This window comes from Marmota flaviventris, chromosome 10, assembly GCF_047511675.1.
Source record: "Marmota flaviventris isolate mMarFla1 chromosome 10, mMarFla1.hap1, whole genome shotgun sequence".
Classification (NCBI taxonomy): domain Eukaryota; kingdom Metazoa; phylum Chordata; class Mammalia; order Rodentia; family Sciuridae; genus Marmota; species Marmota flaviventris.
Window position 1 is genome coordinate 106,049,601 of NC_092507.1, and position 23,185 is coordinate 106,072,785.

General features: G+C 31.9%; 1 protein-coding gene across 2 annotated transcripts in view; it reads left to right on the top strand.

Annotated features, from left to right (window-relative positions):
• Positions 1–23,185, top strand: part of Sycp1 (synaptonemal complex protein 1) — a 115,874-nt gene that overhangs the window by 10,957 nt on the left and 81,732 nt on the right. For both annotated transcript variants that reach the window (XM_027940303.2, XM_027940304.2), the window contains exons 8-13: positions 1,015–1,073; positions 3,018–3,087; positions 3,912–3,985; positions 6,786–6,894; positions 21,972–22,066; positions 22,570–22,754. In XM_027940303.2, coding sequence (XP_027796104.2) covers positions 1,015–1,073; positions 3,018–3,087; positions 3,912–3,985; positions 6,786–6,894; positions 21,972–22,066; positions 22,570–22,754 — 592 coding nt within the window. The remainder of the gene's footprint in view (positions 1–1,014; positions 1,074–3,017; positions 3,088–3,911; positions 3,986–6,785; positions 6,895–21,971; positions 22,067–22,569; positions 22,755–23,185) is intronic.

Here is a 23,185-nt window from a genome sequence, read left to right on the forward strand (position 1 = left end):
AATTCTAATATCTCTTCCCTATCTGACTCTTGGTCGGTCTGATGCTTGCTCTGTCTTGTTGTACTGTATTTTTTGTCTTTTATTATGCCTTGTAACTTTTTTTAATAGCTGGACAAGAAACTGTTGTAAATAGGCCTCAGTAATATTGTGGTAAGGTGTAATGAGAGGGGAAGTGTTCTATAGACCTATGATTAGGTTTCAGTCTTTTAGCAAACCTTTTCCTATGGATTGTGAACTTGGCAAGTACTTCTCAGTCTCTTTTAGGTGGGACAAAATGGCTTGGGTTGGCTGGAGTTTGTCATTTCCCTTTTTCTAAACAGAAAGCTAGATGGGGATGGAGTTGGGTATTTTTCTTCCTCCATGTGGAAATCTATAACTGGCTAGAATTGGTTCTCTCCCTTCCCCTTAGGCCATTTAGACTCTGATAAAATCCCAGCTGATTTTGCCCTGATAAAATAGTTTCTCTCAAAGACAGGCCCTGTCAAGAAAAAGATGCATTAACATTTCCAATGGTTTCTTTTTCCCTCCTCATGTTAATGCACAAGAGGATGTTCCTCTCTATTGTTTGTGAGAATCAGGTAGAGCTTTAGGAGGTAAATGTCACAAGTGTTGGAACCCCTCCCTCTTAATGGGTCCCCCTGCAGTTTTCATCTCTCGAACTGTCCACCCTGTTTCTAGCCATCTGTCAATTGCAATTCATGTTTTCTTAGGCTGGCTGTGGTTCCCACAGAGTTTTCTGTTCTGGATTTCTGTCCTGGTTAAGTTGTGATTTGTTCTATATGGACCTTTCTCTAATATTAAGGGCAGTAGTTTGCTCTGTGACTTCACTTTCCTTTCAGTCTTTTTCGGCTTTCAATGCTATTTCAAAGGACTCAGAACTGAATTAGATATCCCAGTGCCCTTCATGAACAAAGAATTTTAAGTATTTTAATGTTTTTTTTGAGATATTTTGAGAATTTTTGACATCACTAAGTGTTTTAAAATTAAATTTTGAAAATTTTATATTAATAATAGATGAATATGAACGGGAAGAAACCAGGCAAGTTTATATGGATCTAAATAATAACATTGAGGTAAGTATTAGTGAAAATCTGAATATTTTAAAAAGAATAATTTCTAAGCAATGTAGAGTGATAGCTATAAAGATTATAAAAGAATAATTTCTAAGCAATGTAGAGTGATAGCTATAATAATCTTTTTGCTAAAAATTTGTTGATGTATGATCGAATCACAATAAAATTCCCAAGATCTTATGAGTACTAATGTTATGTAGTAGCTTTCTGATTTACATACTAGTTACACTATTCAATGAAATATATCAAATGTTCATTAACTCTTAAGTCAGAGATCAGCACATTTTGACACATCCATTAATTTGAAAACATATGAAGTATTATTAATCTGTGTCTGACTTCTGTGTCCCTTTGTTGTCTCATCTTCTATCATTCACTATTTTGATTTCCTGCTATAGTCTTTTTATTTTTCCCTCTTTTCCCCTCTATTAAGTAAAAGGGATTAAGTTGTACTGGTTAGTGATCAGGACATTGCAGAACATATCCATGCTCAAATTGTCTATATTAAGGCTATCCATGAGAGACATTCTGGGGAACCCATGCTTCTAGTTTGACCTGATGCTATGTATGATGTAGGGGAAAAAAACCTAGTATTTAAGAAAAAAAAATTTTTGTACTGTGGATTCAACCTAGGGGTGCTTAACCCCTGAACCATGTTCTCAGGCCTTTTTATTTTTTATTTTGAGATAAGGTCTTGCTAAGTTTTTTAGGACTTCACTAAATTGCTGAGACTGGCCTCGAACTTGCAGTCCTTCTGCCTCAACACCCTCCCGCTCCCAGTTGCTGGGATTACAGGCATGCACCTCCATGCTTGACCAACCTAACTTCCTTCCTTCCTTCCTCTTTTCAATGTTCGTAACAATTTTATTTATAATAACCCCAACTGGGAAAAAACCAAAACCCCTCAATAAATTAATAATTATGAAAACTGATACATCCTAACTGATACATAGGTGATACAAAAGAACTACCAAAACATGCTACAACTTGAATGGATCACAAGGACATTACGCTGAGTGAGACAAGCCAATCTCCAGAGGTCATCTGTTATGATTCCATTTATATGATAATCTCAAAATAACAAAATTATAGAGATGGAGAGCAGTTAGGTAGTTGTCAGGAGTTAGGGATGGTTTCTAGGGTGTTTCTCAGCATTGCTGAGCACTTTCTGATTTTGTCTCTTTGAATTTGTTCCCTCCGTGTAGAACTTTTGTGTCCAATATCTTATGTACACTTGTAAACTATATTCTGTTTTTTTTTTTGTTTTCCTGACCTTACTATTAATCTAAAAGTCTTCATTCAATTATTCTGTGTCTCCTCATCTCATTTAACTTTTCTGAAGAGCATTTAAAACTACATGACATTTATTTGAATCCATACATGTATGTTCATGTGTGTGTATGTGTGTATTTACTGGAATATACATCAATTCCAGTAGGGTAGAGAGTTTGTCTTATATTCCAAGTGCCTAAAATAGTTACTGGTCCATAATAGGCACTCAATAAATATTTAATGAATGAATGAATGAATCTGATTTTATAAAGCAAGATTTATTGAATGTTGTGTGAGCACATTCTATCAGGCAATTCTTATAGAGGACTCACTTAAGTGGGGAAGAGAGAAATTAAATAGGCATAAACAAGTATAAAATTACTGATTTTGCGAAGTATTAAGTGAATAAATATAATGCCAACAAAATTTTGCTGCTGTTTTGTATTATCTAACATGTCTCCATGCTTTTAGGCATCTGGGAAACTAACAATATAAGCTTTCCTCATACATGTTAGTAAGTTATTTCATCATTTTAATTATAGGGTTTTCATTATTCAAAGTTGTGTGGTTTTATATCCAATGATTACATGTTAAAATTTTATTAATATTTTCAAAGTTTGAAGAAAGGTTTTTCAAAAGTCTGATTCTCAAAAGTTAAACTTTATCTTCCAGAAAATGATAATAGCTTTTGAGGAACTTCGTGTTCAAGCTGAGAATTCCAGACTGGAAATGCATTTTAAGTGTAGGAATCCTACTTAATTTTTATGTTACTCTTTCTGCTATTTGTAGTTTTATTAGTTTTTGTTTACATGTTAATCTGTTTAGTTTGAATCCCTCAACTATTTTACATTTTGTATTGTCTTTGTTTTTTATAAGCCCCTCAAAATCTTGTGGGATATGACAGGGAAGTAATGTATGTTAAAAATGTTTTTTGGTTTTAAAACTACATTTTTTGCCTGGGTGTGGTAGCACATGCCTGTAATCCCAGCTACTGGGGAATCTGTGTAAGGCGGATTATAAATTTGAGGCCAGCTTGAGAAACTTAGTGAGACCCTGTCTCCAAGAAAAATAAACAAAAGGCTGGAGGTATAGCTCAGTAGTTGACCATTAATCTTGCTTGTTCAAGGTTCTGGGTTCAGTCCCCAGTACCATACATACATATATACATACATACATACTGCCTAATACATATATACAAACTTGTGTTTTACATGAAATTAAACTTATTATGGTTTGGATTAATTTTTTTATAAGTATAGTTTGGTCTTTTATATTTCTTGGTAAAGTATACATCTAAAAATAATTATATATCTAAAACTTTTTATATTATAAAAAAGATATATATACATGCTACTATAAGAATTTAAAATTTTTAAGTTATAATTTGCTATTAAATTCACTTTTACTAAACAAAGCAGGAAGAAAATAGCAGCTTTAACTCTTTGAAATTTTTGGAGTTTAATATAATTTGAGATAAGGAAGTGAAATTATCTTTCAGTTGGTTTGTAATGTAAAAGTTCAATACAATTATGTTAAGACATTGCACATATTTATTTTATTTTTAAGTAAAGGAAGATTATGAAAAAATCCAGCACCTTGAAGATGAATATAAGAAAGAAGTAAATGACAAGGAAAATCAGGTTTTTTTTTAAAGCCAACTCTATATTCTTTTTGAAAAATTAATTAAAATTTTTTTTCTGCCAACACAATATTTATACATATTAATGAAGTACATTGTGATATTTTAATTCATATATATTGGGTAAGGATTAATGCAGAGTAATTAGCATATTAATCACCTAAACTTTTATCATTCTTTATGGTGGGTACATTTAAATTTCAAGTATTCTGAAATATATAATGCTATATTCTTTGTAAAATTTGTTACTTCATAAAATCTTAAAATATCAAGAGATATTTTTGTTTGCTGGCTACATGATAAATTTCTGAGAGAATTTTATTATATGTATCTAAATATTTACTCTTTTGCTTAGCCAGTTTATTTTTTATTGACTTAAATATGTACTCACTGAATGCTTGGTTTTTTATAATGAATCTTATACAATATTTACATTGGTTTACATTGCTACAAAAATATAAGAAATTTTGTTCAGATTAAAAAAACCTAATAAAATGTAAAGATTATCATTGACCATGCAACTCACATTTTACAGTTTATTTTGAAACTTCCTATCCATGACACCAATGAAAAGAAACTAAAACATTCTGTTGCTTTTTTCTATTAATATCATATAGTGGAAGACTTGAAAATGGTAAGTCTATACCCTTTGACATTTGTGAGAATGTCAGTTTCAGATTATCATTTTGCCACATATATATTTAAGCCTTATTCATACATATCACATTCAAGCCTTCTGCTTCGCAAATAAAAGGAGATACATAAAAAAGGAATCTTATTTCCAACTATTTTTTCAGTTTTTCTCCTCTTATTTGACATAAGATATTACAGTTAAGGATATATGCTTAAATAATAAAATTAAAGTATAGAAAGAAAACTTAAAAGAGTTTTAAATTGTGGTTTAATGATAGTATTTTTTTTGTGTGTAGATATTTTGAAAGAGTTGTTAGCAATTGTATTTTATCTTTATTTTTAAACCAGATTTCCTAAAGAAGAAAATCTTTTTAAAAGTTAAAATAATGCAACTGGGAGCAGCGGTGCATGCCTGTAATCCCAGTGGCTCAGGAAGCTGAGGTGTTGGATCAAGGCACTAAGCAACTCAGTGACACCCCGTCTCTAAATAAAATACAAAATGGGGCTGGGGATGTGGATCAGTGGCCTAGTGCCCCTGAGTTCAAGCCCAAGTGTCCCCCGCCCCCCGCCAAAAAGTTAAAATAATGCTTATTATGAAAAGTACAGAAACAGAGTATAATGTTAAAAAAGCTTTTTGGTGTTCTTGAGACATGTATAGTGCTTACAGATTGTTAGACTTCTTTGTAAATTGATTGGGTGATCAGCTAATGTCCTATTCATCCTGATGCCCTGCCCCCATCCTGAAATGGGACTCCTAAATATTATTTGTAAGAATTTTTTTTTGTGGCTTTTTAAATTCCTGCTTGGGGGGATATAAACTTGGCTGATGCCATATGTTAGGCACACACCCTTCCTCTGAGCTACATCCTCCAACTCCTATTTTTAAAAATTGATAATGCTTGTTTTCCTTTGCAAAGATGGAGTAGGGTCAGTTCTCTGACTACAGTAGATGTTAAGTAGTGGAGTCCTGGGTAGGAGGGTTGACTGAACCTAGAGAGGACTTATTACTCTTTACAGACTTCAGTTTCTTTGTACTTAGACTCTTGTTTTATACTCACCTATACAGTGTCTGTTACCTCTAATTCTTGAAACATTATGGCATTCTTTGAGGTGAGTTATTTTGCTTCTCATTAGTACTTTTCTATGCAGTCTCTTTAGTTTGACTTTACTTCTCTGAGCTAGGTCCATTCCTTCCAACTGCTTGTTTTTTTTTTAAATATGTTGTGGCTTATGAACTTTATGGACTCATGTGGTTTCATAAATGATTAAATCTGTTTTTCTTGTTTTCCCAGTTAATTTTTGGGTGATTTGGAGGTGAAAAAAGGGGAGAGAAGGTCTTTTTGTCATCTTGGATCTTGAAGTCTTCAACTTATTTTTATAGGTTTAATTCTGACCTTTTCTTCACATCAATGCTATACTCTTTTAACCATCTGAATAATTTTCAGTTATGTGAATAAAGCACGATCTCTCCATCCTTTGTGTTCAGCCTAGAATACTCATATCCCAATGTTTGCGTGATTCATTGCTACATATCTATCATTTCAGCCCTTTTGAGAATAAATTTTTGATTACTTCCTCCAAGACTGATTTAGGTGTTCATGATTCCTATAACACTTTCGTCTTATTACTAGTGTAGTTGTTTGTCTCCCAATCTAGGCTCTGAGTTCCTTGAAGATGACTTTCCTAATATTCATATATGCAATACTTATGGTTTCTGGTGCTCAATACTATTGAATGAACAAATCAGTACACTCTATTATGCCATCTTCTCAGTAATAACTTGAAATGCATAGTATAACATTGGGTATCTCATACTAGCTTGTTCATTAATTTTAATAAAAAATAAATGTTTATTATGCAAGCATATATGAAATACTCAGTACATACAGTCATCTAAAGTATATAGAGAAGTATATAAAACAATTACACGAGATAAGGGCTTAGGTGCCACATTTAACTTTTTATATCTATAATTTTTTATATCTATAACTTAAAAAAATCTATTCTAAATCTGTTATACATGACATGAATGCATTTCAATTCATAGTACACCTAGAGCACAGTTCTTCATGTCTCTGGTTGTATTCATAGAGTTATACCATTTGTGTCTTTATACATGTACATAAGGTATTGATGTTCATAACGCTTTAAAAAAAATTTCATTTTAGTTATCACTACTACTGATCCAAAGTGCTGAGAAAGAAGATAAAATGAAAGATTTGACATTTCTGCTAGAGGAATCCAGAGAAAAAATTAATCAATTAGAGGAAAAGACAAGTAAGAATTTACATAATATAGCAATGTGTCATATGTATTCCTTGTTATGATCAAAATTTTGACTTTATTTACAAGTTTGTTGTAGTTATTTTCTGGTGCTGTAATTCCAGGTTGGAACAGTTGTCATAATAGAATCACTTGGGGAGTGTTTTCAAAGTAAAACTTTTCCCTTTTCTATGCTTTTAACCTACCCCAAAGTTTCAGCTTTGTGTTCCAAAAAGATAGGGATCTATGTCTTTTTTGTTCACTAATGGATTTTAAGTGCTTAGAACAGGATCCAACACATGAAGTACTCATAAATTATAAATAAATGAATTCCATGGGAGTAATATGGAGGAAGCTATTTTTCCCAGAGGAAGACATTTGGAAAAGTATTACAGAAAAGTTACTGAACCATACCATAGATGATTAATAGTTCAGTAAATAGACAGTGACTTGGAAGAGACATTGTAGGCAGAAGAAATGGCTTGTGCAAGTATGAAAGGGTATTTTGATAAAATTACAGGTGTGACTACATCTTAGAGAACTCAGATGAGACTGTAAAAGAAATGTTGGATCCATTTATGAAGAACTTTCTATGTAATGGCATATATAGAGAATATTATTGAATAGTTTTCAAACTTGTTCACATGGCAGGACATTTGGAAGGCATAGTATAGTTTACGAGACACCATATATCTTCGAAAACATCATAGGGACCTGTGGCATTTATTTTTTTATTCTTCAAAACATTATCTCTTCTTTACATGGCAGATAATTATTTCTTCGAGCCTGTGCTTACCAATTTTATCTTATTGTCATTACTGTATCTATTCTGTAGATATATTGAAATTAACTTTTTGCTACATTTTGTGATCTTGTCTCATCCACATTTTTGACTACTTCCTTTACCCAAAATGAACTTTCTACTTCAAATGTGTTGGCTTAGTTGTAGTGAACACTTCTTCATTCTTCATTTTGTGTGTGTGTGTGTTTATGGTGCTAGGGATTGAACCCAGGGCCTTGTGCATGTGAGGCAAGCACTCTACCAACTGAGCTATGTCCCCAGCTCTCTTCAGATGTTTTAAGCATTATCCTCTGTCTCTTATGACTAAGAGTCTTGAGGACAGAGACTGTGTCTCTTTAAATATCTTAAGTGTAACTCTAGTGCCCGACATTTTGCTTTGCACATAATAGAAGATCAATAGATGTTTGAACACATGAATTGATACTTAATCCTATATAAATAAACTGGAAACAGTCTTAGTCATGAATAACTATAATTCTGTGTGATTCTGTAAACTTATAACCACCGAAATATATTCATTTAAGTCACTTTTATTTATTTCCCAAATGTATATATCTTCTAGATGTGTGTTTCCATTTCTTTGTTTCAGTTTGGTTATTTTCTAATGACCTGTCTTCTAATCTTGCTTTTGCTATATTCAGTTTATTCCAAACTTATCTTCTGAATGCTTAACTTTAATCATATATTTTTCTTTCTAAATTTCTACTTGATTCTTTTAAAGATTCCAATGCTCTGATTAAATTCTCTCTTTTTGAGAGAGAGAGAGTTTTAATGTTTATTTTTTATTTTTTTTTGGCAGACACAACATCTTTATTTGTATGTGGTGCTGAGGATTGAACCCAGGCCGCACACGTGCCAGGCGAGTGTGCTACCGCTTGAGCCACATCCCCAGCCCTAAATTCTCTTCTTTAAAAAATCATATTTTTTATCCTTTTGAAAATATTAACCATCAATATTTTATTTATAGTCTCCATTACTTCTATATCTGGTCTATTTTATTGTCATTTTTAAAACTGGCAAAATAGCATAAAATCTGCCATCTTAAACCTTTTTAAGTATACATTTAAATGGTATTAAATATATTTACATTGTTGTACAACCATCACCACCATCCATCTCTAACTATTTTTTATTTTGCAAAAATGGAAATTAAATATTAGCTCTCCATTGCCTTCTTCCCCATCCCCATGGCAACCAACTTGTCTGTCTTTCCTCTGTCCCTCTCATTTTCTCTTGCTCCCTTTGTTCCTTTCTCCTTTGCTTCCTTCCTTTCTTTTGCTGTTTGGTCATTTGACTTATCTTTGGTGTACCCAGTTGACTTTTTATGGAATTTTACCCATTGTATTGTAATAAGAAGAGAGAGATTTCAGACAATGATGTGTTTTCTCTGGGAAAATCTTGCCCATTCTACATAATATCTAAAGTTTATGTTTTCTCAATATATTATTGATTTTTATCAAATACTTTTTGGAGCATATATTGAGATTTTCGTATGATTTTTTCACCTTTATTTGCAGTTATTTTCTAATGTTATTTTTTAATGTTAAACAACTTCTTATCCCTGGCTATAAACTTAATTTTATTAATACTTTATTTTATTAATATATACTTAATTTTACTTATATATTAATATATACTTAATATATATTAAGTATAATATATATTAATAATATATGTGTTTAATATATAATATATTATTAATATATTAATATTTACTTATATATTAATATTTACTTATGTTAATACATACTTAATTTTATTAATACTTTGTTTCACTTGGTTTTACATAATATGTATTTAAATTTTTGTTTAGGAGTCTTGCATCCATGTTCATAAGTTAGATGGTTTCTAATTTTTCTTTCTCATATTTTGTCATATTTTGGTATTTAATATATACTAGCCTCAATAAATGAGTTTGGAATTATTTTTTTATTTTGCATATTTTTGAAAGAGGTTAACAATGATGTATTCTTTCCTAAAGATTTGCTAAACTCCAGTGATTTTAATCTGATCCCAGGCTTATTATTGCTGTTTATTAATTTTTGGAGGGTGTTATTACTTTTTTAAAAATCTCATTCTTCTAATGGATGGGACTTATAAGTTTTCTGTTTTTTTTTTGGTAATCAGTTTTGTTTAGTTTATTTTTATTTCCTAGGGTTTTGGGATTTTCCTCTATTTTCTGTATTTCAGGGCATAGATTTGTTTTGGTCTGCCTCTATGCATTTTTGAAAGTAGCAAGTTAAAATCTTACGTGTTTATTGATTTTTAAATATATTCTGGTATTTCTGTAGACAAGCATTTATTTAGAGGTTACCTTATTAAATGCATTCAGATTTTAGAATGTTATACATCCTTGGTAAAGTGAAGTTTTTATCATTATAAAAGGATTCTTTTTTAAAAAAATATTTTTTTAGTTGTCAATGTACTTTTATTTTTTAATTTGTATGTGGTGCTGAGAATCAACCCAGTGCCTCACACATGCTAGGCAAGTGCTGTACCATTGAGCCACAATCCCAGCCCTGTAAAAGGATTCTTATTTGTCTTAGTAATACTATTTGTCATAAAGGAATTGTTTTCTAATCTAATATAGCTTTGTGTACATTTTATTCCTGGCTTATTACTCTGGGATAAATATCCAGGAGTACAATTGCTGGTTGTATGGTAGTTACATGGTTATTTAACTTTCTCAGAGTGGCTTTACCATTTGTATTCATACTAACTATGTATATAATCCATTTCTACCATTTTATATTCATACTAACTATGTATATCATCCATTTCTATATATCTGCTCAAGAATTTGTTGTCACTATTTAGTTATTCTGATAATTATGTAGAGGTATCTGGTGATTTTAATTTGCATTTTCCTGATTGATGGTGAAGATCTCTTCAGTACTTATATTTATCTGTATATATTCTTTTGTGGAGTGTATTTCTGTGGCTTTTGCTGATTCTTATTGGAGTGTTTCCTTTTTTAATGTTGATTTCATTAGTTCTTATATAATCTAGATATTATTAGTCCTTCATCAGAAATTTAATTTGCATGTATCTTCTTCAAGTCAACAGCCTGCCTTTTTTCCACTCAACAACATCTTTTGTAAAGCAAACTTAAAAATTTTATTTAACAGCTAATCGTTTTATAAACTGTTCCTTTAGTGTAAGAACTCTTTGTCTAGCTTTAAAACTGAAGAATTTTTTCCTATATTTTCTCCACACACACAAAAGTATCTTGAGTCTAGTACTAGGGATTGAACCCAGGGCTTTGCTCATGCTAGACATTTTCTGGCCATGCTCTACTACTGAGTTACGTCCTCAGCTCTTTTTATTTTGAATCAGGGTCTTATTAAGTTGCTGATCTTTCTGCCTCAGCCTCCAAAGTTGCTGGGATTACAGGCATGTGCATTGTCTTAATTACTGTAGCTGTATAGAAAACCTTAATATCAGATAAAAATTTCTCCCACTTTGTTATTCTTCATGAAGACGGTGTTATGTATTCTAGGGTGTGTGCCCAGTCATGTAAATTTTAGAATAAACTAGTCTATTTCTACAAAAATCCTTTGTAGAATTTTCATAGGAATTATGTTAAAGCTGTATATCAGTGCAGGAAGAATTGATCTTTTTTTGCTATGTCATCAAATCTAAGAGCATAGTATTTCTCTATTTTCGTCTTATTTGATTTCATTAATGATAATTTTGTGGTTTTCAACACAGTTCTATACTTGTCAAGTGTATACCTAATTATTTAATTTTTTGAATTAATGTAAGTAGTATTATGCTCTTAATTTTGCTTTTCTTATGTTCATATTTTAGTATATAGAAAAGCAATTGATTTTGGTGTGTTTATATTTATCCTTTAACCTTGCTAAAACTCAATTCATTCTAGAATTTTTTTAATTCTCTGGGATTTTTTTATGTGGATCGTCATGTCATGTGGAAATAAATTGCTTAATCCCTTACCCCTGCCCCCCACTTTTCTTTATTTTCTTACCTTATTGCAATGGCTAGAACTTCCCACACCATTTTGAATAAGAATTCTGAAAGTCAACATCCTTGTCTTGTCTCTTGATATTTTAGGGAAAAAGCATTTAGGTTTCCTCCATTAATTACAAGGCTAGCTGTAGCTTTATTTTTATTTTTTTGGTAAAACTGTTTATCAAATTGAGCTGACTTCTGGTGCTATAGTTTGGATGTTGAGTATTCACTAAACTCTGTGTATTAAAGGCTTTGTCGCAAGTGCGGTGCTATTGAGAGAGATGGTGAGACATTTAGGAGGAAGGGCCTATTGAGAGATCTTTTTAGTTCATTGAGGGGACCCCAGCCTCCTCTTCTTTGCCTCTTGCTTCCTGGCCATGCGGTGAGCAGTTTGCTCCATCAGGCACTTCCTACTGTTGCCATCCAGTATGCCCAAGCTGTGGGTCTGACCAATTTTGGACTACTGCATCCAGTACCTTTTCTCTTTTTAAGTTAATTATCCCAGATATTTCATTATAGTGACAAAAAGCTGACAACAAGTGTGTGACAAGTGTGTTCCTCACTTATTAAAATTTTTTTATTGTGAATTGGTGTTGAATTTTATCCCGTGCTTTATCTGAGTTGATATTCTAATGAATTTTTCTTTTTTAATCTGTTAGTGTGGTCTATTACGTTTTTGAATACTGAACCAATCTTGTGTCTTTGGAGCAAACCCCATTTTGTCATGGTATAAAATTGTTTTTATATATGTGTGGAATTTGATAAGCTAACATTCTAGTAAGAATTTTTACATTTATATTAATGAAGGATTTTAGTCTATAGTTTACTGTTTTTGTACTTTTATGTCTGGTTTTGGTATCAGGGTAATACTAACTTCATAAAATAAATTGACAAATATTTCCTCTTCTGTTTTCTTAAAGAGATTGTATAAAATTGGTGTTAATTCTTACAAAATTCATGTTAATTCTTTACACATTTTGGAATAATTCTTCATATAACCGTCTGGCCTAGATATTTCTTTTTTGGAAAATTTATAATTATAAATCCAATAATTTGCATTAATAGTTATAAAGCTCTTAAAATTTTATGCTTTATATTTAATTATGATCTTTTTGAGGAATTTGTCTATTGTAATTTGTCAGGTTTATTTATTTTTAATTAATTAATTTTACAGTAGAATGCATTTTGACATATTGTACAGAAATGGAGCACAACTTCTCATTCCTCTGGTTGTACATGGTGCAGAGTCCCTCCAGTAGTGTAATCATACATGTATATAGGGTAATAATGTCTATCTCATTCTATTGTCCTTCCCATCCCCAAAGCCTCATCCTTCCTCTTACCACCCCTCTATTAAATTTATTTTATAGAATTGTTTATGGTATTATTTTATTTTCCTATTAATACCTGTTTGGTTTGTAGTGATATATTTACTATTTTAGTCCTGATATTGGTAATTTGTGTTTCTCTCTTTTTGATTCTTCCTAAAGGTTTGCCAATTTGTTTTTTTCTGATAACTCCTTCTTTTATTTCTTTTGTTTTTATTTTCAGTTTCTTATGTTTTATTTCTTATGTTTGTTCATTTGTTTATTTAATTTTGGTACCAGGGGTTGAACCCCAGGGATACTTAACCACTGAGCCACATTACCAGCCTACGTTTTAAATTTTTTTTTTTAATTTTTAATTTTGAGGTAGTCTTGCTAAGTTGCTTAGGGTCTTGCTAAGTTGCTGAGGCTTGCTTTGAACTTGCCATCCTCCTGCCTCAGCCTCCTGAGCTGTGGGGATTATAGAGATATTGCCCCAGCCCTGTGTTTATTATTTCCTTCCTTTTGCTTGCTTTTGATTCGTTTTGCTCTTATTTTCTAAATTTCTTAGGTGGGAGCTTAGATTATTGATTTAAAGTTTTCTTTCTTTTTTTTAGAATACATGCATTTATTCATGAAACTATTCTGATTCTATTAATAGAGTGTCTCAGCAAAGCTTAGCTATATCTTACAAATTTTGATATATTGTATTTTCATTTTCACTCTTTTTAAAAATGTATTTTTTAAAACTTTAGACTTCCTCATTGACATACAGTAGATTATTTAGAAGTGTATTGTTTAGTTTCTATGCCATTAGAGATTTTCTATTATCTTTGTTATTGATTTCTAGTTTGATTCCATTGTAACCATACTCTGTATAACTTCAGTTCTTTTACATTTGTTAAGAATTCTTTTATGACCCTCCTGTGGGTTTGATTGATTATGTATGTTGTTATATTTTCTTTGGGCACTTGAAAAAAAATGTGTATTCTGCTGCTGTTGATTAGATCCTGTTGTTTGATGGGTTGTATAACAAACTACCATAAACTTAGTGGCTGAAAACAACACAAATTTATTATCATACAGTTCTGGAGAATCAGAAGCTCAAAATGAATTTTTTGGACTAACTTCACCTTGAAGTTTGGTATGTCTATTCTTTCTGGAGACTCTCAAGAGAAAATATGTTCCTTGTCTTTTTCAGCTTTTAGAGACCACATGCATTTCTTGGCTTGTGTTGCCTTCCTCAGATTATTCAACTTGTGCTTCTATTGTCACATTTTCTAATGTAATTTGGAGTTTCCTGCCATTCTTTTAGGAGGTCCTTTGTGATTATGTTGAGTCTGTCTGGATAAAACAGTATAATCTTCATATCTTAAGATCCTTATTCATACCTGCAAAGATTCTTTTGTGTGTAAGGTAACATTTTCACATATTCTAGGGAATAGAACATCATCATTTTTGAGAGTTTTTTATTCTTTGGTGTTGAGGCCTTCTTTAATCTTGATTTTTTTGTCTTAATTTCTTTTTTTTTAATATATATATTTTAATATTTATTTTTTAGGTGTAGATAGACAACACAATACCTTTATTTTTATGTGGTGCTGAGGATCAAACCTGGTCCCGCTTTACCGCTGAGCCATTACAATCCCAGCCAATTGTCTTAATTTTTCTGTAGTTTATATATAGAGGAATGTTGAAGTCTCCAAATATAATGTGGATTTGTGTGTCTTTTTCAGTTGTAACAGTTCATGTTTTGTTTTGCAGCTTTTTTATTTGTGTATACTTGTACTAAGATTGCTATGTCTTTTTGATTATGGACTTTTTATCATTATATAATCTCTTTTTCTAGTAATTTCTTGCTTTGATGTCTGTTATGTATGTTACTTGATTTAATGTTGTCATTCTTGCTTTCCTTTGACTAATAGTTATACGTTTTATCTTTTTCCAACCTTTTACTTTCAAGCTATCTAAGTTGTTATATATGAAATAAGATTTTAGTAGCTAGCATATAGTTCAGTTGCTTTTTAAAAACCCAGTATGCTTAGCTCTTTATTTTAATTTTTACATGTATATCATTTATATTTAATGTAATTACTGGTATATAAAGGCTTAAATCTGTTCTTTTTCCCTCTTATTTTTATTTTTCTATTTTTTTCTTTTCAATTTTCCTGAGGGCTACTTGAATTTTTTTTTTTTTTTTTTTTAGAATCCTGTTTGCACTTAAGTTTTTTTTCTTGTGTGTCTCTATACAGACTTTTTAAAAAATATTTTTTTTTAGTTGTAGGTGGACATAATGCCTTTGTTTTTATTCATTTGTTTTTATGTGGAGCTGAGAATCAAACCCAGTGCCTCTAGATGAGCATTCTATCACTGAGCCACAACCCTAGCCCCTCTCTACAGACTTTTAAAAGTGGCTGCTCTTGGTAATGATAATAATACAATCTACTGACATCATTATTTTTCAAGTTTAAGTACAGAGATCTTTACTCATTGTTTTACATCTTTTACCATTCCCATTTGTAATAGAATTGTTTTCAATGTTTCCTTTATACACATTTAGAACCACATCATACAGTATTATAATTTTTTTGCTTTCAGTATAATACATAACTTAGAAAACTCAAGAAGTGAAGGAAAACCTACAATATTTACCTGTATTTTTGTTTATCATGTTCTTTCTTTTCTGATGTTCACAATTGTCTTTTCACTGTTTCTTTATTAGAGGACTTATTGTAGTTATTGTTTAGGGACGTCTGCTTGCAAATCCAGTTCATTTTCCTTTATCTGGGAATGTTGTAATTTTTTTCCCTTTTTTTAAATAGGATTCTTTCTAGTTGATAGGTATTTCTTTCAGCTGGGCGCAGTGACGCACGCCTGTAATCCCAGGAGCTCGGGAGGCTGAGACTTCAAAGCCAGCCTCAGCAATGGCAAGGCGCTAAGCAACTCAGTGAGAACCCTGTCTCTATATAAAATACAAAAAGGCTGGGGATGTGGCTCAGTGATTAATTTCCCCTGAGTTCAATCCACAGTGCCAAAAAAAAAAAAAGTAGATTTTTTTTTTCGTCATTTAAAACATATTGTGGCCAGGTGCAATGCCAGCTACCTTGTTGACTGAGGCAGGAGGATTGCAAGTTCAAGACCAGCCTTGGCAACTCAGCAAGACCCTGTCTTTAAAAAAAAAAAAAATTAAGTGTTAGGGGATGTAGATCTTTGTTAAATTATATTTAGAGCAATCCCAATGACCCAAAAAATACAATGTACCAGCAAACACCCATACTCTGCTACATCCTTCTGACTTCCATGATTCTGATAAGAAATTCATTGTTATCTAATTGTTTTCTCCCTGTGTGTGAGGTCTTCATCACTGGCCTCTTTTAAGATTCTTTGCCTTTAGTTTTCAGAATTTTAAATATGTGTATTGTTGTATTTCTTTGACCTTACTCTCTGAGATTTGCTAAGATTCTTGCATCTTATGTATTTTCCAAATTTGGCGGAATTTTCAGCTGTTATTTCTTTGAATATTTTTTAGCCTTTCCTTCTTTCTCTTGTCCTTCAGGAATTCTTGATGACATGAAAAGTTAGATATTTTGTTGTTTTTATATTCCCTCAGATCCCTAAAACTCTGCTAATTTATTTTTAATATTTTTTAGTTGTAGATGGACACAATGTCTTTATTTTTATGTGGTGCTGAGGATCAAACCCAGTGGCTCACACATGTGAGGCAGGTGCTCTGCCACTGAGCTACAGCCCCAACCCTCTAATTTACTTTTCATTCTATCTTCTCTCTGTTGTTCAGATTTGCTAATTTTTTTTTTTTAATGGTACAGGGGATTGAACCCAGGGGGTGATTTACAACTGAGCTAAATCCTCAGTCCTGCTTATTTTTTATTTTGAGACAGGGTCTTATTAAGTTGCTTAGGACTTCACTAAATTGTTTTTTTTTTTTGAGAGAGAATTTTTAATATTTATTTTTTAGTTTTCGGCGGACACAACATCTTTGTTTGTATGTGGTGCTGAGGATCGAACCCGGGCTGCACGCATGCCAGATGAGCGCGCTACCGCTTGAGCCACATCCCCGGTCCTTCACTAAATTGTTGAGGGGCCTCAAGCTTGTAACCCTTCTGCCTTAGCCTCCTAAGTTGCTAGTTTTTATTGTGCTGTCTTCTAGCTCACTGATTCTTTCCTTTGTCCCCTCTTGTTTTCTTTTTTCGTCACTGACCCTGTCCACGGAGCTTTTTATTTTGGTTATTGTATATTTTTTTTGTTGTTGTTCAAAAAATTGTTACCTTAACTCTTCAGTCTTTTAGGATAAGGTATTTTTTTCCCTCTCTTGCAGCTTTTCAGCTATTTATTTATCTTTGATTTTCTAGTAGTTATAATAATATATTTTAAGGTATAGTTTAGTTTTGTTTTATGGCTCCTTGAAAGTATAAATTAGTATCCTTTATTATTGCTTCCTAAAAATTCTTGGTAATCCCTTCAGATGTTATACGCATTCTATTTCTCACTTTTTCTGAGTAAAAAAAAAATTAAAAAATGAGTAAAACAACTGTTAATTTTCTGACTTTATCAGCTGTACCAATCTTCATTTTTTTTTTTTAATAGCTTGTCTTTCTATGTCTTATTTTGGCTAAAGTCTGCTGATTTATCTCATGATTCACTAATTCTCTTATTTGTTTTTAACCCATTATGAAACTCTTTAATTTTTAGTTACTGAGATGTTTAGTTACTGAGATGTTGTTATTCTTTTCAATGCTACTATTCTACTTTATATAGTTTTATATTTTTCAGGATTTTCAAAATATCTTTAAATATACTAAGTATCACTGTTTTATAGTTTCATTTTGATAATTCTTTATCTTAAATGTCTGTGGTCCTCATCCTCTATTTTGTTTCTGATAGTTTTTAGTCTGGACTGTTTACTTGTAAGCCTTGTTCTCTTTGATTTTATGCGCATTGTTTTTTAACCTGAAGAACTATTTGCAAGAATACTTTAAGGTATGTCTAATATGTAGATAACTTCTCCTGGGAGGATTTGCCTTTACTTATGCCATCTACATGGTATCTGTGTTCATTTGGGACCACCTTAAGTTAGTTTCAAAACTTGGGGTTCCCTGAACAACTCATTTGATAGCAATCTGGCCTACAAATCTGCCTCTAATTTGCTTTTGCCTCTTACACTGAGTTTCTCAGATTATTGTACAGAATTTTTTTTTACTCTATTTTTTGGCTTTTAATATTTCTTTTCTTGATCTTATCATAATTTCAAGTCAGATTTCAACTTTGCCAGGATCACATATGTCCTCAGTATAAAAAGCAGGCTTTTTTTTTTTTGTGGTGCTAGGGATTGAACCCGGTGCTAGGGATTGAACCCACTGCTAGGAAAGCATTGTATCACTCAACTACATCCCCAGCCCTTTCTGTTTGCTTTTGACCTCGTACAATCTTGTTACTTTGTCAGGAGTGTTATGCCTTTAATATTCTTAGTACTTAATCCTGAATTTTTACTCCTTCTTAGAGGTGTAAACAGCCAACAGTGCAGTTTTTAGTTTCAGTTTAACATATAATTTGTAGACATTTTATTTAGTTTATTGATAACTTCCTTTTCATTTTTAAAGAATGTAAAAATGCTTATTTTTTATTCCATAGCTAGTAATTTTGACATCTGAACTCTTTGTAACTCCAAGATGGCTTTTACACTATACCAGATTCTGCTCTTGGTGCTTTGCTTCCCTTGTGTTTTTGGATCATGAGGTGGTATAACTTCATCTGTGGATCCAGAAGATGTAATTTTATCTTTTGGACTAGAACTTAAGAATGTTTTTGTAGGGAAAACTTGCACTTGAATCTTTTGGCATCCTAGGGGAACTGAGGAGCACTTCAAATTTAAGTTTTGGCTTGGAAAATCATTTTTAATTCCCATTTTTGCCTAAAGGCTGGTTTTGTGATTATGATGTAGTCTGGTAGATCATAATGTCTATCATTAGTATTTATTTCATATAGTCTGGTGATAGTTTTATAGTCATAATGAACACCACAGTTGTTAGTCATTATTGCCCTCTCTCCTGATGTACTTTTCTTATGTTTTTTATACTCAGAATAAGACCAGTGACCTTTTCATTTTATGCATTTTCCCTCCAGAATGGAACTTTAAAAAAAAAAAATAAAACCTGAGGCATCATTCTGTTATTTAACATCCTTAATTGTTTTGCATGGTCCTCGTGGCTTATAAAGCAAAAGATTCTAAGCAAGTCATATAAATCCTATTATAATTTTATTTTCTTTCTAATCATAACTGTGATGACTCCTCCCTTATCATTTATCACTTTTAAAATTAACATGTAATAATTGCATATATTTGTGGAGTCCAGTGTGATAATTCAATACATGTATACAACTTAGACCCCCTTATACTTTAAGACATATAACTGAAATACATTTCATTTAGACTCCAGAATGTATTATCCAGTCTCTTCTATTTTTGCCTTTGTACACTTTACCTGTTTGTAATTTCTTTTTTCTCCTAACTCCTGTTATTCTTTTTTTTTTTTTTTTTTGGTGGGGGTCAGGGGGTGGGTGGGTAACTGGGGAATGAACTCAGGGGCACTTGACCACTGAGCCACATCTCCAGCCCTATTTTGTATTTTATTTAGAGACAAGGTCTCACTGAGTTGTTTAGTGCCTCACTTTTTGCTGAGACTATCTTTGAACTCAAAGTCCTCTTGCCTCAGCCTCCCGAGCCACTGGGATTACAGGTGTGTTATCACCACACCAAGCTAACTCCTATTATTATTACCAATTCTTAATTTCTTTAAAATATTTCAACTCAACTCTCAATTTCTAGAAGCCTTCCCTGAACTTTCCCTCTTTATCCCTGCCTCCCTTAACCTCTACCCCTGTTGAGCTATTTTGCTTAAGTGTCCTCTGCATATACCCATCAGCACTTGCAATTGTTTGTCTACCTGGCTAATTGTATTATAAATACCATGAATATTAAAGTCAGTTTTCTTGTATATATCACCATTTTCATCATCATAATAGTTGTTAGCCTTTATTGATTATATACTATATACTGTAGTTAAGGATTTTAAGTTGTATTACCTTGAAGCATTTAAGATATGAATAATATTTATGATTCTAATTTTCCAGGGAAAATTAGAGTCAAACTGATTCAGTCATGGTCAAGGCCAGGTAGCTAGAATAAGAAGATGTAATATAACTTGAATCCAAAGAAGATGATGAACTTCTTTCCTCTCCTAGAGTGTATATGAGGTATAAAAATGATGCACCTGTTGGATATGTGGCATATGCTTGAAATCCCAGCTCCTTGGAAGGCTGAGGCAGAAGAGTTATAAAAGTTCTAGGTCAGCCTGTGAGCAATTCAGTGAGATCTTGTCTTAAAATTTTAAAGTGGAAGGGCTGGGGATATAGCTCAGTTGGTAGAGTACTTGCCTCACATGCACAAGTCTCTCGGTTCAATCCACAGCACACACACACATACAAAATTAAGGTGGAAAAAAGAATGGGAGATGCTTGCCTATCATGCACAAGGCTCTGGTTCAATATCTAGTACCAAAAAATAAAAAAAATAATGCATACATATAAAACACATATATACTAGTACCTGAGACTTAGAATTTAATAAACATTAGCCATTAAGTGGGGCCAAAAGCTTTTTTCATAACTTAATATTCAAATGAAGGAATGTAATAGTTGATATTTATAACAGAAAACTAAAAATGACAACTCAGTGAGGCCCTAGATAACTTAGTGAGACTCTGTCTCAAAATAAAAAATAAAAGGGCTGGGGATATGGCGCAGTGGTTAAGTGCCCCTGGTTTCAGTCCCTGATAACGAACAAACAAAAAGCTAAAAATGAATATAGACAATCATGAAAATAAAATAATAATTTCACCATTAGGTTATGAGTTGCTTTTAATATTTTAGTATGTATCTTTTCCTTTTATATGCATTGTTTACATAAATACTATTTTTTAAAACTATTTATTTAATTGTAGATAAACATACAGTATCTTTATTTTTATGTGGTGCTGAGGATTGAACCTAGTGCCTCAACATATGCAAGGCAAGCACTTTATCACAGAGCTACAGCCCCAGCCCCTACATAAATACTATTTTAAACTGCCCTTTTATTCAGTTATTTTATTAATTTCTTTCCAAAATAAAAAAAAATTAGTTATAGATGGACACATACCTTTATTTTATTTATTTATTTTTATGCGGTGCTGAGGATTGAACCCAATGCCTCACATGTGCTAGAAAGTGCTCTACCTAGCTCTGTATCCAGATTCTTGATCAATAAATAAAAACTGTATTATCTTTTACTTGTTACATGGTATACTATCCCATTTATGTACCATCATCATTTAATACATTTATTTTTGGATATTTAGGTTTTTTTCCAGTTTCTAAATTTAGCACTGACAATCTTTAAATATTCATCTTTGATGAATTCCCACAGGGAATTGACCAAGCATTTTGTGATAAAAATCAACAGCAATAAAAAACAAAGGCCCAAACCATCTTCTTGATGACCTAATGTACAGGTTTTTCCCATAGTTGAGATATTTGAGCTGAGGTACTGAACCTCACTGAGTCTTGTACACTTTAAAATAGTGATAAAACTTCGCTTCTTTTCTATTTCTAAAGCATATTCTTAATAATGAATGAAACGGTGCATGATATATGTAAGCGGTCTGATACAAATACAAATAAGGGAAGTCTCTTAATCCACCTACCAGAGTTGCTTCCTCTTATATGTCTGTTTTGATGCTATTGTAAATTATAAATATTTAATAGGTTTAAAAATAATTAGTCTTTGAGTTCTTTGATCAAAAAGGTTTGATTAAAATTAGTGTGTCTGTAGTCACATAATTCTCCCATTTTGGACTGTGTTATCTAATGGAGAAAAAAGTAATTGTTACAAGTAACAATTAGTTTTCTTGGTATGTATTTTCTACTAAGTACTACCTTTTTATAACCTTCTTTTTTAGAATTACAGAATGAAAGCTTAAAAGAATCAAATGAGAAGAAGGACCTTTTGACATCAGAACTAGAAGATATTAAAATGTCTTTGCAAATAAGTGTGGTATGATTTAAAAACTGACTAGGTGTAGTAAATCTTACATTATCAATAATGAACAAATATTTATTGAATATAATACTATGTACAAGAACCCTGAGCTTCAAATAGAGAAGAAAAATACCAGTCTACAAAATGCTTATAATTTAGTCATAGACAATGGATAAAAACACATCAAAAATATAAGTGAAATACAGGATCAAGCTGGGTATACCAACAGTGATTTAGAGTAATAAATTACTATAATAGTTCTAAGAATTGAAATAACTCTGTGGGTTGGATTGGTTAGGAAGATTCCATGGAGAAATTGGAGCTATAGGTGGGATTTGAAAAATGGTGATTTTAAATAATAAGTGGGTGGGTATTCTACGGGGAGTGGAAGGGTTGATGAATAGGAAGAAGTTAAGAGCGAAAAAGGCAGCAAACTTATAGAATCTGATAACGTCAGGGTTTTTTTTTTTTTTCCTTAAGGCCTTTGAATTATTGCTTTGGTTTTGTACTTATTTTAGAGTACTCAGAAAGCTTCAGAGGAAGATTTACAGATAGCAACAAAAAAAATATGTCAGCTCACTGAAGAAAAAGAAGCTCAAATGGAAGAATTTAATAAAGCCAAAGCTGCCCATTTAGTTGTGATTACTGATCTTAAAACAACTATCTGCAACTTGGAGGAATTATTGAGAACAGAACAGCAAAGGTAAACTATTTCTTACTTTAAATGAATAAAAACAATTTGCTTCTAATATTCAGTACCATTTCTGTTCATTGTCATCTGCTGTGTAATTCCTGTAACAACTATAGCCAAGTCTTTTTTTTTTTTTGTATTTGGTAGGCAGATATCCCATCCCAGGAAAAGATTTAAAAGCAGGTATTCTTTAGATAGTTCCCATGCATTCTTTACCATAGAGTCAAGCTTTATCCACAAACTTTTAAGTGCTGATATAGAAATAGAACATATTTATTTTTATTGGCACATTTTAGTTGCACAGAATGGTGTGTTACACTGGTTACAACATATCTATTGAAATTATGGATTATTATTAGCTTCATAGGAATAATTTCTGGGCTGGGAAGTTTGTTTCACTGGGGTCTATAACCTTATATCTGCTTTATAAACTTAGTAACTAT